Below are 14,095 nucleotides of genomic sequence, written 5' to 3'. Positions count from 1 at the left end.
ATTATGGGAGAGCGTATACATGCTGTGATCCTAATGACACAATTGCAAGAGGATCATTATCGGAGGACTGTAAGTATTTAATAAAGGCAAAAAATAATGATACATGATGGCGGTTAAACCCTAACTAAATCTCATTTTAAATGTTCCTCCTCATTTGAATTTCGAAGCCATTTTAGTCAAATATGATATATTGTGGTTCGCTTTCTGTATCGGCGATGCATTTACGAGCGTTGCCACCGAGGAAGTTGCGCCTGCAGCGAAGCTCTCATAATAAAACACATGGTTTATTATCAATGTGATAGAAATGAAAGCACAGGACAATTCAAAGCATGTCTACCCATCATCAGCACCATGACAACAGCTCTATAAGAACAGAAAGGGAAAAAAAAAAAAAAAACACTGGATGAGTCCTTACTTCCTCCATCCTCACCCTGCTGGCGACTCACAGAGATCAAATCACAGATAAATAGGCTTACTCCAAAATGGCTGGCAGTTGGCACCTATTTACAAAAATCAACCTTTTAAATTAATATAAATAAATATGTACAGGCATAAATTACCCCCCCCCCCCCCACCACCCACTCCGCCTTGCAGACGAATCTGTTTCACAGATCTTCATACTCACAATGCTTTTTGTTGCGTGAAGACAAACACAAGCGCACACACACAATATCCGCACACGGCGCCGCCGTCCGGATGCCGGAGCGAAAATGGATGTAACGCCTGCAACCGGCATGTCCTCAGGGGGGATGGAAAAGAAGGTAACGCGGGTGAGCAATCCCTCCGCTCCTCGAACCTCCGTCCCCCCCCCCCCCCCCCCCCCCCCGTGTGTGCGCGCACGTCACTCCAAGAGCTGCGAGTAACGACGTCATGTCTGCTTCATTTCCGTTGCTTTTCCTCTTTCTCGCCGGCCTTGATGTCCCCGTGCCGGTTGGGGGGGTTGTTGAGGAACATCTTGTCCAGTCCTTTGAGGGCCTCGCTGAGGTAGTTCTGGAGGGCCGTGAGCGCGGCGCAGATGGCGGGCGAGCCGAAGCCGTGCGTGATGAAGGAAAAGTGGGAGAGGCAGCTCTGGATGCCGGGTTCCAGGATGGGGGAGGGCCGGGAGTTGCCCAGGGGAGTCCTGTCCTGGGCCAGCAGGTCGGTGAACTCCTTACACAGCTGTCTGAGGGGAAGAGAAGCAATAAGGCCTTTTTTCCCCAGACGGATGCTACTTTGGATAGCATAAGCTAGAAGATTTTGTTTATCTTGAAGAACGTTTAATACTCAAATGTTGTCAACTCTACTTCGTTTACGGATATTGTTATTTAAATTAATTAGTTAGATGGTTGCTCCGGCGTGACTGCTCACTCCACTCCATTGTAGTGGAAGCTAGCAGAAACGAACGTTAGCCGAAAGACTGATGCTACTTCAGATAGCATATGCTAGAAGATTTTGTTTATTTCGAGACCTTTTAATACTCAAATCCGAATGTTGTCAACTCTACCTCGTTACGGATATATTATTTAAATGTATTAGTTAGATGGTTGCTCCGGCGTGACTGCTCACTCCACTCCACTATAGAGGAAGCTAGCAGAGTGGAACGTTAGCCAAAAGATTGATGCTACTTCAGCTACCATATATGCTAGAAGATTTTGTTAATCTCGAGAATTTTTAGTACTCAAATCCAAATATTGTCAACTCTGCCTCGTTACGGATATTTTTTTAATAAATTAATTACATGTTTGCTCTAGCATGACTGCTCAATCCACTCCATTATAGTAAATGCTATCAGAATCGAACGTTAGCCGAAAGACCGATGCTAATTCAGGTAGCTTGTGCTAGAAGATTTTGTTTATTTCGAGACCTTTTAATAATTCAAATCCGAATGTTGTCAACTCTACCTCGTTACGGATTTGTTTTTTAAATTAATTAGTTAATTGGTTTCTCCGACATGACTGCTCACTCCACTCCACTGTAGTGAAAGCTAGCAGAGTCAAACGTTAGCCGAAAGACTGATGCTACTACTTTCACCCTCCCCCCACGCTGCGCTCTCGTCATTCGACAGACGCATTCAAGCGTTTTGATCGTCCCTTTAGGAACGCTACGGAGATTTTTACCTTGCTTTCTTTGTAGACATTTCACATTGCTCGGCAATAACAATGGCGGCGTACGTCCGAATAAAGTTTCGACAAAATGTATTAAAACTGGAAATGATTTTTGAAAAATGAATCTTATAGTTATGTTCGTAACAACCAAATAAATAATACAGAGCAAACTTGTCACGACAGTCGGGGGTTCCTTTTAAGTGGAGCGATCTGCGTTGTTTGCGATTGCAAAAAGCTACGCCACATCATTTTTCAACACTCATAATTGACAGTGTGGCAGGAAAATTTCACATTTATTTATTTCCATTTGAATGCGGTTACTTTGATTTTCGACATGCTGAGGCTTCTTTCACTTGCCGGCGCATTTTTAGTTGTCATGTTTGCTTTGTACTTGAAGACACTTTGCCAATACGTTTCATCTCGTGTAAGTTTTCTCTGGAGATTAGTTTTTTTTTTTTTTTATCAAATCCAACGCAAAATACAATTATCATTGTAATGCATTGTTGTCAATTTCCTGCATCTCTGTCATTTTTTTTTTTAAATCACTTGAAAAATGTTTATGTAAATAATCAACATGGGCCCAAAATGCTCTCTTTTGCTTCCATTTTATTACCTTTTTTTAAGACATTTATCTAACATGTCCTTTGGTTTTGAAGACAAAAATGAACCTTTTTAACCATTTATCTCTGATTGTGTTATTGAATGACTCTTATATATGTAGCTATAAAAAAATAATGTCACAACAAAGACAAGGTATCATTGAAGGCCTTAAAATGGCGATCGATAGGTTTTTAATGCATTTTGGACAAACCCTGTTGAATTTAAACATCATTTTTCATTGAGTTTTGGGCCCAATTTATATTCAAGGGATCTTTGCAGCTTCTCTTCATCAACACACACACACACACACACGCACACACACACACACACATATATACAGGCCTAAGGGCAGCAGCAGTGCAGCAAATGAGTGACAGGCGGTGCGGGCCGAGCCCAGCTGGGGTTAGTTGAGTAGAGCGAAGAAGTCTCCACCCCGGGCTACACTTTAGGCCGCCTCGCTGTTGTTTTCTGATGACTTGAAACACTTGACTGATAAATAATGAATTTACCGACACACAGCAGTGCAGCGGGTTCACGTCTGAGCATCAAACATCCACCCGGCGAACACATCAGCCATACTGAGCGCCAAACAGACATGAGATTTGAGTTCTTTTTTTTAGTGGTCTAATTTTACTTGGTTATTTTTGACTTTTTAAATATTGAAATGTCTTGATGCTACTAACGAGTTGGATATTCGGTTCTGTCCTCGCGACAAATGGGGTTCCATTTAAACAGCCATAAAACGGATTATGATAAGTAACTTTTACCTACAATAGATCGCCTGTAAGACAAAAAGCAGGGGTCAAACATGAGCTTGTATTTTTTTAAATGTCAGTGAGCTCTACTGCTCTCATTAAAACATATACCTGAAAGGTTTTGTGCAAATGAATCTTTTTAAAGACACTCAAATGTGCTCATCTTGGCCTGACATTTGGCAAAAATAAAATATGCTAATATTATAGCCGTTTTCAGTTAGCCAATTCTTTAGCTTTAGATGGTGATATTTTCGAACATGAAACATTATATTTTATTCCAGGTTAAAAACATTAATAAAATCTAATCCAAATGTCATTGCCATGCTCACTGCATACAGAATGGACCGTGAGGCACAGCAGGCTTTGCTCCCTCAGGCCATCTTTAAAAAGGAGGACCAAAGAGGGCCCTGGAAAATGAAGGGAGGTTTTAATTTCTCACTAATTCCTTCAAGCAGGAAATACCCCCCCCCCCCCCCCCCCATTTGGACGTGATGAATGTCCCATTTTCACCCCAACGTGTGCAGTTATGTCATTCAAATTAAATGGCAACAATAGGCTATTTCTTGTAGGGACATTCAAGTGGTACAAAATATTTGCGTTCATTATTTATTTACTTGAAAATATTTGTAAAAAAAATAAATAAAAAAAACAGTTTGGAAATTTGAACGCGGTGTTATGATCTGTCTCAAGCAAACAGCAGTGCTCATAAAAGACAACGAGGGGAGAATCCAATCAAACGCTCCATCAAACTCACTTGGTGGCCAGCAGCATGTTTTTCCGCGTGTGCAGCTCGTTGGGGTCGGCGTGCTGCCGGTTGAGGTACTCGCTCACGGCTTTGGTGGGGAACTCCGTCTCGCAGATGTAGCCGAAGTCTCGGGCGAGGTGCACGGCCTCGCCTGCGCACAAGAAGCGCGAGTCAGCGTGCATCCGCACGGCAGCGAATCCAATGCCAACATTCAAAATGCGTAAAATGAAAGGCTACTCTCGTTTTTTTTTTAAGTCGTCTAGGAATGAATTGCGTTTCAATACGACAAGTTGTGTATCGGGCCTTTCCCCCACGAAAGAGGTTCCATAACTTTTTTAGCTCAAATTGTGCTCTCGCTCCCTCGTCCGTGGAGGGGGGGGGGGGGCAATCTACGCAAAGGGGGCGCATTAGATTATCAAGTGTGCGCATGCGTGAAAGCCCCGACTCGCACTTGACACGTCATCCATAATTACGTCAACTCTCGGGCCTTAAAAATAGTCCATGGGTCAGCCCGCAAATTTTATTTGATTGTATTTTATTTGTTTTAGTCACTGATGGCCCTGAGCACAATTCACAATTACACTCTTAAAACAAGTGGGTCAAAAATAACCCTGGACCGACAAATTGGACCGACCCACTATAGTATAGTTTGATTAATTTGACCCATTCATTTATTATTATTATTATTATTATTGTTATTATTATTTATTTTACAAAAAGGTTGTTTTTTTAACAAGTGTAGTGGGACAGAACCTTTTTTTTTTTTTTTTACAAAAATGTGTTTATTTTTTTACCCTGCAGTTTTTTCACAGTAATGATGCTGTGCTTTAGTTTGCTGCAGGATTTGAACTAATAATTAGTTGTGTGTGTGTTTTTTATTGTGTTTTTGCTAGACCATATTGGATTTCCAAAAAAACCAAAAAAAACTTCCTATTTAATGAAAAATTATTATTTATTAAAGCACAAAAAAATATAAATAAGTTATTATTAATATTATTGCTTGAATTGTTTAGTCAAATTCATATTTTCATTTTGCATCCCCCCTCCTTTGCTTAAAAAAGAAAAACTCAAAATTGAAATAATGATTCTAATAATCACCTTCAACTAGTGACGTCAGTAACGTGACATTTGCAGCCTTGCGTCTACCAGCAGGTAAATTCAGTCCAATCTTCTCTAGTTTTTCCCTCAGGCATTTCCCGCCGTTTTTGGACTTTGCTCTGTCAAAACGTAGAGGAACAAAATGTAAACATTTGGAAACACAGCATGCATGCGCAAAGGATTTCTTTTAGAGCATGCCACGAGGGATGCTTAAAGTGATTTTTGTGTGCGCGTGCGAGTGGGCGCGTGTTACAAAGCGTCTCCAGAGATTTGCATATAGGTGTGTGCTTGTGTGCGAGTACCTCCGCAACACGCCCCCCAATAAGGATGCGTTGAGGCACTCGGGCGGGGAAAGTCTCCTCTGCACCTCCCCGACGGTCACTTTGTATTTGGAGGTGGAGCTGAGCAGGGACAGCCGACCCGGTACCGAGCAGAACAGTTCGTTGATGTTGACGCTGATGCCACCGATCAGGCCGTCCTTGCCCAGCATCAACGAACCGATGTTCTTGTGCGGCATGGGCACTAAAAGAGAGGATTTGTTAAAAAAATAAATAAATATATATATATATATATATATATATATATATATATATATATATATATATATATATATATATATATATATATATATATATATATATATATATATATATATATATATATATATTAGTCCACTAGGAATTTGGGCTAAAAAATGTTTTTATTAAATGTGTATTACTTATCACTGACTTTTTGTGTGTGTAAAAATATTGATATAAGATATTTATTTTTGGGTAAATTGAACATGCGGTGTCAATCAAAACAGATTATTATTTGCTTTGTTAATGCACATTTTTCCATTCCTGTGACATATTTTTGTGATTTATTCAGTAAATGCCTTTTGGTCATCATTTTTAACTCAAGGTTGAAATTCGTTAATCTTCTCTCCGTTCATGAGGCCACTGTAACAAATGTAAATATGGGTCCTTTATTTGGGTGTGTCGCTAACAAGTGACGTCATCAGGCGGCGCCTAAAAAGATACAAGTTGCCACCCCTTAAATTCCCGCCACTCCGCCATGCAGAGACTTGTTAGGAGAAGGTAGTTGTTGCTCTTGTTTTCTGGTCCACGGCAAATTTTTCTGGTGGTTCTTTCCGCTGACGTACTTATCACTTTTGTGAAAATAAACGACGAATTACACCACCCAGACGTTGGACTATTAGCGTCGCACGAAGTTCTGTTTACAATATCAGCAATTGTTGATCCGCGGCCATTTTGTTTAACTCCCACCGTGCAGCAACACTTGGGCTCTCCCCATTTTGTTTCCATTCAGCGTTAAAGACGCCGCGGCCGCCGCCGCAGCCAAGCAAGCGCGTGCGCGCATTGCGCGGGGGGCCAGTGTGATTATTTTTTTTGATAGCTCCACGGGGGATAATACAGCAGATTAGCTCTAAACGAGCTCACGAGATCTCCGTCAGCGCCACCATTTATTACATCAGCGGCTTAAATGCCCCGCGGGGAGCTCAGTCACTCAACATCCCACGACTGAATCATTGCACATCATCAGGCGGGCTCGCCCGCATGCGTGGCAGCCTGTCAAGGAGAGGGGGGGCTTTACAGACAACCCCCCCCCCCCAATCCTGGAGCCACTGAGCAGGAACAAATGACTCTTTTTAGCACTAGAACTCCAATTGAATGCTTTCCAACAAAAATAAAACAATCACCCGGGTCAGATCATTAGGTACACTAAAGCCATTACAAATATATTGTATTTATTTAAAAATATTTTATAAATCTATTTTACAATATCAAGTACAATAGAAGAGCTTAACTGGGACTACATAGATTTATGACATGGTCTAACCAATATACTTATATAAAAAATGCAAAGTAATGCCAACCACTGCTTACACCACCCCCCAAAAAATAAAAAAATTCTGTCAAAGCTGTGAATTTTATTATAATTTTAATTAGATTTTTGTTGAAATAATTTGTACCTAATATTGTGGCCAATGAGTCACACTCAAATCAGCTGAACAACCTTAAAATAGATTCATAAATACATTTCGAAAAACGACATGCAAGTTTACCTTTCTTAATAACAGATTGATCCAGTATGTTGGTTCCGTTGGTGTCGTCAATCGTCTGCCAGTACCAAGACAGATACAAAGCATGATCGTTAAAAAGCGTGTTGACAGTTCACACTGTAATAGCCCACTTAAACGTCACGTTTAATTAAGACTTGAGGCGTCGTAAGTGAATTCAATCACGTGGTCACAAACAAAAACTAAAATGTCATGGTAATAATATATACATATATATATATATTTAGGCATGCGCGTTGTGGCCCACTTCTTAGCCTTAGGCCCTTTTGGGTCAGGCCACAGCTGCATTATTTCAGAGGTCAACCCTGAGGCGCCTCATTCGCTGACCCCTGATCTCGCTCCAAAATGAAAAATAATTTGATCGTGCAGCATAAAGTAAAATATGTTCAAGTATTTTTTTTTTGTCCGTGGTAAATGTCCTCATTATTATTTTTGGGGCGAAATTCGTTGTTTTAGAGCAGTCCTTAATTTTTCTTGCCCCCAACCATAATCTTTGAAAAATAAAATACAAAATTAAAAAAAAAAAGAAGAAAAGAGTTGAACATGTCGATCAATTCCCCCTCTGCCACTCACCTGCACGTCCTCCATGCCGTGCAGTCCGTGCAGCAGCCCGTCGCCCATCCCGGCCTCCAGTCCCGGATGGGCGGCGTGCAGGAGCACGTCGGGCCGCCTCACGCCGCCGTAGTCCCGCCGCGGGTCCAGGCCGGCCAGCTGCGGCAGCGAGGCCCTGGGCTGGGCCAGCAAAGACGAGCCGTCCATCCGCTCGCCGGCGGCGTCCTGCCGCTGCCGCGCCCCCCACGCGCCCTGCTGGCTCTGGTGCAGCGAGTTGAGCGAGTACGGGTCGCCGACGTGGGAGTAAGGGTCCTGGCTCTGGTAGTGGGCGAGCGGCTGGTAGGGCGGCGGGAAGTAGGGCGGCTGGAAGTCCGACGGGGGCGCGTGCGAGAGCGGCGGCGCGCTGGAGTAGGGCCCCGCGTGCGACACCGAACCCAGCTGGGACAGGCGCGAGCTGTGGCTCGAGACGCCGTCATGGCGGTCCTTGAAGGGGGAGCACAGAAAAATTAGAAACTCCGAGAAAAAGAAGAAGAAGAAGAAGGAAAAAAAAGAGCTTGAAGACATTGACAAATTGACCACAAACCATATGAGCAAAAACTCACCGCGGTGCAATAAGAATGAACTAACATCTGGACAACCGCTGCCAGCCTCACTAAAACCACAGAACCGGCCCAGCAGCCGCCAACTTTTGAGTCCAGAAGAGTCCGGGCATATGCTGCTCCAAACACCTCTAGGGGCGCTCTCTCTCTCTTCTCTCTCTCTTCTCTCTCTCTCTCTCACCCCCCCCCCTTCCCTCCCCCGTGTAATTGTTATTCATGACTGAGATTTACACGACTACTGCGTGCAAGGGAGGCCACCTTGAGTCAAGTTCCGACTCCGTTTTTTAATCGAGAATGCAAACCCCCCGTTTTTCGCGGGGCTATTTTGAACGCGTGACAATCCGCGACATATATCGGACCATACACACTAAAAACACAACTTGGATTATTATTGTTTAAAAAATAATAATAATGGGGGTGGGGGGTGCTAAAATAGTAATTTAAGATTAAACAATTTTAAAATGTAAATTGACATTTAGCACAACAAAGGAAGCAAGTTGAAACTTTGTCGTGAAATGCAGAAATTAAGACAATTTTCATAAGAGCTCAACTTTAAATATTTTTGATAAATTGGCCAATTTAAAATTCTATATTTGTTTGTTGTTGACAGTGCATGTGGCAAATTTGACTATACTCGGACATATTTAAACTTATTAACAAAAAAACAACATATTAACAAAAAAAAAAACAACATATCCCAGCGTGTCATTAATAATATTTTCTTTCCCTCTTGAGGGCTAAAGAAAGGCTTGATCATGCAGAAAATTAATTATAAATATATTTTAGGATATCATCTAAAATGATGAACACGGATTTTTAACGGGGCTAAAATGAAACCAAAAGTTTTCTTAACACAGAATGTCACGAACCCAAGATAAAATGTCAAATCCAGCAAAACTGTCACTGTCCATGACTTTATACACAGTGATTTTTTTTTTGTACTGCATTTTAACAAATGTTTAAAAAAAATAAAAATTAAAAATAAAAAACCACGCGGTTCAGATTCTGCAGGCGAAAACGCAACAATAAACACACTGCACTGTTCATCTCCAGATACAACAAGCACCCTCCAAATAAGTTCACCAAGCGGAAGTCAGTTCTCCAAGCGAAACTTTCGAGTCCCCTCCGTGGCGCGTGGGGGGCTCGTGTGAACCGTGTCACGAGTCAAAAGGCGCATTCAACTCCACAATGAGGGCTCGTTTAATGACATTAGGCGCTCCCTTCAACTGGGATGGCCGTGGGAGAGAGGCCATGTGCGGAACGAGACAAGGCTCTCCCACTGGGCTCGGCCGAGCCCCCTACATACAACCCCCCCCCCCCCCCCCCCAAACACAGTCTGCAGCAATTCGCCTATTTTCTCCTATTATAGTTCTGGGATAAAAGCCAAGATGATTTACATACATCTCACGCCTGAACTCCCTTTTTTTATGCAAACTTTTGATGTTGTAAATTAGCCAAAAGACAACATTACAGTGTTGCCTTCCAATTGAAAAAAAACGATATTTAAAATGTCAAATTATTTTAAATTTCATTCAATGATAAAACATGCATCTACCAAATAACAAATTCCACCCGTTCATGTTCCCGACACTATTTAGGCCTATATAAAGGTTGCAGCACCTGGAAAACACCTGGTAGACAATCGACATGCCTAATAATCCTGTTTCAGCCAAAACAAAAAAAAACAAAAAAAACAAGGATGTTGACGTTACCTCGTAAATATCTTCATACTTGACATTCTCAACTAGTTTCCACAGCATGGTCGCTGCTTCTCCGCTGTCCGTAAACCGAATGCGAGAGAGGAAGAGATGTCACATCCCTCAGTCTCTCTCTCTCTCTCTCTCTCTCTCTCTCTTGCTCCCTCCCTCCCTCCCTCCCTCACGCTCCTTGTCTCACCCCCTTCCCTGGTCATAAAGACACTTATGAACAGGGAAGCCCCGAAAAGAATCTAAAAGACGACAGCGGCAACATAAAAAAACGATATCAATACTGGCGAAACTACGACAAAACACACAAATTATTTAAGCGATTTATTAGCTGGTGCGAGTCTCTCATAAAAAGACTGTTTGATATGTATCGTCTGTGTGGAGTGCGATACGATGAGATACGATTCAAGGACGGTGCATTTTAACTCATTCACCGCCATTGACGGCTATAGACGTCGAAAATTCATTTGAACTATTTCTATTAGTTTAAATTTTTTTTCCACTTTTGTTAACAAGAGCATGAAAACCTAGAATTTTTTTTATTGTTCATTTAGAACAGAGATAAAATTTGTGATTAATCGTGAGTTAACATGCAATTAATCACGATGGAAAAATGTAGGCGATTTAAATTTTTGATGGTAATTCACTGCATGACTTCAATAGTTAACTCACAATTAATCACACATTTTATATCTGTTGTAAATGTACAATAAAAAATGTTTTCTAGGTTTTCATACTCTTGTTAACAAAAGTGGAAAAAAATGTTAAACTAATAGAAATAGTTCAAATGAATTTTTGACGTCTATAGCCGTCAATGGCAGTGAATGAGTTAAAATGTAACGATTCAATTTGGTTTGTTTAACTCAAAAACACATTTTACAAAGCAAATCTTTTTCTTTGCAACCCTAATATATGTATATATAGATATGTGTATATATTAGGGTTGCTAAAATTAGCACGATAAGTTTATATAAATATTAGGGCTGTACATGAATCGTGGTAAAAGTTAATTGTTAATTAATTGTTGGCATCTGATGTCGGACGGACAAACCCTCCTATGTTAGCTTAGTGCTACAGTTAGCTGGTATGACAGAACACGTAAATAAACACCAGTCGTTTAGTGTACGGTGAGGGATCCTGGAAGTTAAAACGCAGCTACGTTAGCCGTGGTACACCACAATATTTACTAGGGCTGGGAATCTTTGACTGTCTCACGATTCAATTCCGATTTTTGGCTCTGCGTTTCGATTCAGAATCGATTATTGACTCAGAACGATTTTAGATTAAAAAAAAATTTGATTGACAATGATTTCTGCTGCAATTTATAGATATGCAAGGAATTGTCATGATCTACTCCGGTCTGACTCGCTAATGCTAATTAGCGCGCTACTCGTGGCACTTTTATCACTCAAAACAAGGACTATAAAAAACAACTTTTATTGGAATAACTTGATCGTGACTTTTTGCTTCTATGTGGCTACAACTTAACAGTGTATCAAAACAAGCGGAACCACACTGCCTCCTAAGTGGCCAAATCGGGTACAACATGAACAGCGCTCCCAATAAAGGCACGCACAAACAAGGGCAAGACAGTATAAAATAATTGAAATAAAATCGACTTTGGGACATTTAAAATCGATGCTGAATCGTACTAAATGAGAATCGCGAATCTTATGAGAATCGATTTTTTTGGGCACAACCCCTAATATTTACATGAATAAAAATAATAATTTGATACTTTTACTTTTCATCTGTACTTGTTGACATCTGGCTGAAGTTTGGAGAACTCAAACCTAGAAAAAAATAAAATATATATATATCAACTTTCCATAAATGCAAACTCGCAGCTCCTCATCATTCATTCCGCACACGTGAACCCAACTCCCTCATCAAACTCCCCGTGACCCCTTTTTGGCGCCCTCATCTGCATTCAGCATCATTCCTGATCTGTGGCTTCATTTTTCTCAACTTGCTGTCCCCCGAATACGAGCGGGACTACTGACAACATAGTGACGGATTAACAGCACGCTATCTTCCTCAAGGATACGCCCTCCAATTATATTGATTCATGATATTTTGTTTTGATTTTTTTTTTTTTTTTTTGAAGCCGTAGGAAATAAATAGAACTAAGCATCTTATCTCTCTTTCTCATCACAGAGTCGAGGCAGACGCACTGTGAAGGTTTCTTCTGCGGAGGTGAGTTCTTAAAAGAACTTGCTTCTGTTGAGTTTATTTTCAGATAGATATTAATTTGGTGCTGTACACATTTCATTGACATTCAAATTTAATATACGCTTTTGTTTATGCTTAAATATTGTTGCGTTGTTTTTTTTTTTTGCTCTCCTGCCCATGTATTTGAACAGAAAATGCACAGTCAGCTTAAAAAAAAAGAGATCATTATTAGATTGAAAATGAAAATGGAACATATACTATATTATAATAATCCATTATTTTTTTTATTTTATTTTTTCTCTTCACATGCAGGCGCAGGGACAGCAGGGGGGCGGGGTGGGGGGGCACTGCCTCACTTGCCTACCCTGACTGCACATCCCTGTAAATTGATTTATTGAAAAAGTGCAATTAACATCAATAAACGAAAATAAGGCTGATTTCCACCTGTAGTCCCTAGACAGATATTAAAAAAAATATATATATATCTTATAAACAGAATCGTAACAAGATATTTAGTTGAAATTACAAAGCATGTGGTGGCCACAGACAGGAAATTCATCTTCATCCTTAAAACATGATTGCTTCATATTTATAACATTGCTTTTATTGTGTTTATCGTGTGTGGTTTTAAACTCTCCATTTTGAACAACTTGATTCACTGAAATAAATTATTTTTTATTATTATTGTGTTTTCATTTGGTGGAATGAAAATATTGGGAGCACGACCCAGCAAGACGCCCCTGCCATTGGATTTGCTGAAATGTGTATAAGTTGCGCCACCTAGTGGCAAAACAACATTCATGCAACCGTCTCGACTAAGAGATATTACTTGTATTTCGTCCCGTCTTCTTGCGTTATTATGGTACTTTTTTTTTTATACATGTATCCGCCTGAATATATTCAAAATGTAAAAGTTTCCTTTTTTTTCAAGTAGTGTTTATGCAGTTATATTTAGCCAACATACTGGGCGGTGAGTTTTCATGGCACACCGCTGAACAAAAAAAAGTCACAAAACAGTAGATACACGGGTTCATTATGTGTCTTCTGCCATCTAGTGGAGAACTATTTAATTGCACCTCCTGCCACATAACGTCACCGGAATAATAAAAAAAAAAGATTTGGCTCAGGTTGCTAGTTAGCTCTTGATGTTTAAAACATGAAGAAGAAAAAAAAACTCTTGACATGAATGTTTTAGAAGCGCGGCTGTTGCCATCGTCTCTGAAATGACCTGCTGCCAAAGATTCATCCATCTTTGTCTGCCTTTCTATCACACACACACACACACACACACCCACACACACACACCGGAAGAGCATATGACTGTTAGCAATGACAGATGTCCTGACAGTCTGGAGGTCTGCGGGCATATTCATGGTGCTTTCCTGAAGGGCTTTGACATACGATGTATCAGCATACAAGAACATGTAGCACACGTGTCACAAGAATGCAACTTTGTTGCATTCATAGCCGTTAGCCGCATGTGTATTTATTTTTAACCTCAGCTGGGTTAGTAAGTTCGGGAGGGTTTTGTTTCCACCTGCTTTGTGTAATGACGATAATATTCACGTCGTGTTTCGAGAACTAAAGAAAGGAAAGCCACTTGGGGCGGCAGTTGAAACAGACGCGATGCAGTTCTTTGTTCGGCCGCTAGGTGGGAGTAGAGCATCACGCGAGCAAGCGGCCAGGACGCGCAGGTCGACG

The 14,095-nt window shown here is 40.9% G+C and overlaps 1 protein-coding gene across 2 annotated transcripts; it reads right to left on the bottom strand.

The window, feature by feature from the left end:
* Window positions 1-814: 814 nt before the first annotated feature.
* tfap2b (transcription factor AP-2 beta) lies at window positions 815-10,346 on the bottom strand. 2 transcript variants are annotated; one of them, XM_086061536.1, is made up of 7 exons: window positions 10,229-10,346; window positions 7,939-8,400; window positions 7,351-7,405; window positions 5,585-5,804; window positions 5,283-5,401; window positions 4,194-4,335; window positions 815-1,162 (listed from the first exon to the last, which is right to left on the bottom strand). In XM_086061536.1, exons 1-7 carry the CDS (start codon window positions 10,274-10,276, stop codon window positions 880-882), a joined length of 1,329 nt encoding a protein of 442 aa, XP_085917662.1. In that variant the 5' UTR covers window positions 10,277-10,346; the 3' UTR covers window positions 815-879. The 2 variants fall into 2 exon arrangements, with proteins under 2 accessions (XP_085917662.1, XP_085917663.1); XM_086061537.1 differs by lacking the exon at window positions 10,229-10,346 and adding an exon at window positions 8,520-8,633.
* Window positions 10,347-14,095: the final 3,749 nt, after the last annotated feature.

The sequence above is a fragment of the Leptonotus elevatus genome, chromosome 18 (assembly GCF_054856555.1).
Source record: "Leptonotus elevatus isolate MCC_2025b chromosome 18, RoL_Lele_1.0, whole genome shotgun sequence".
Lineage (NCBI taxonomy): Eukaryota > Metazoa > Chordata > Actinopteri > Syngnathiformes > Syngnathidae > Leptonotus > Leptonotus elevatus.
The sequence above is the reverse complement of the archived record's forward strand: the minus strand, read 5'-3'. Positions and strand labels throughout refer to the sequence as shown.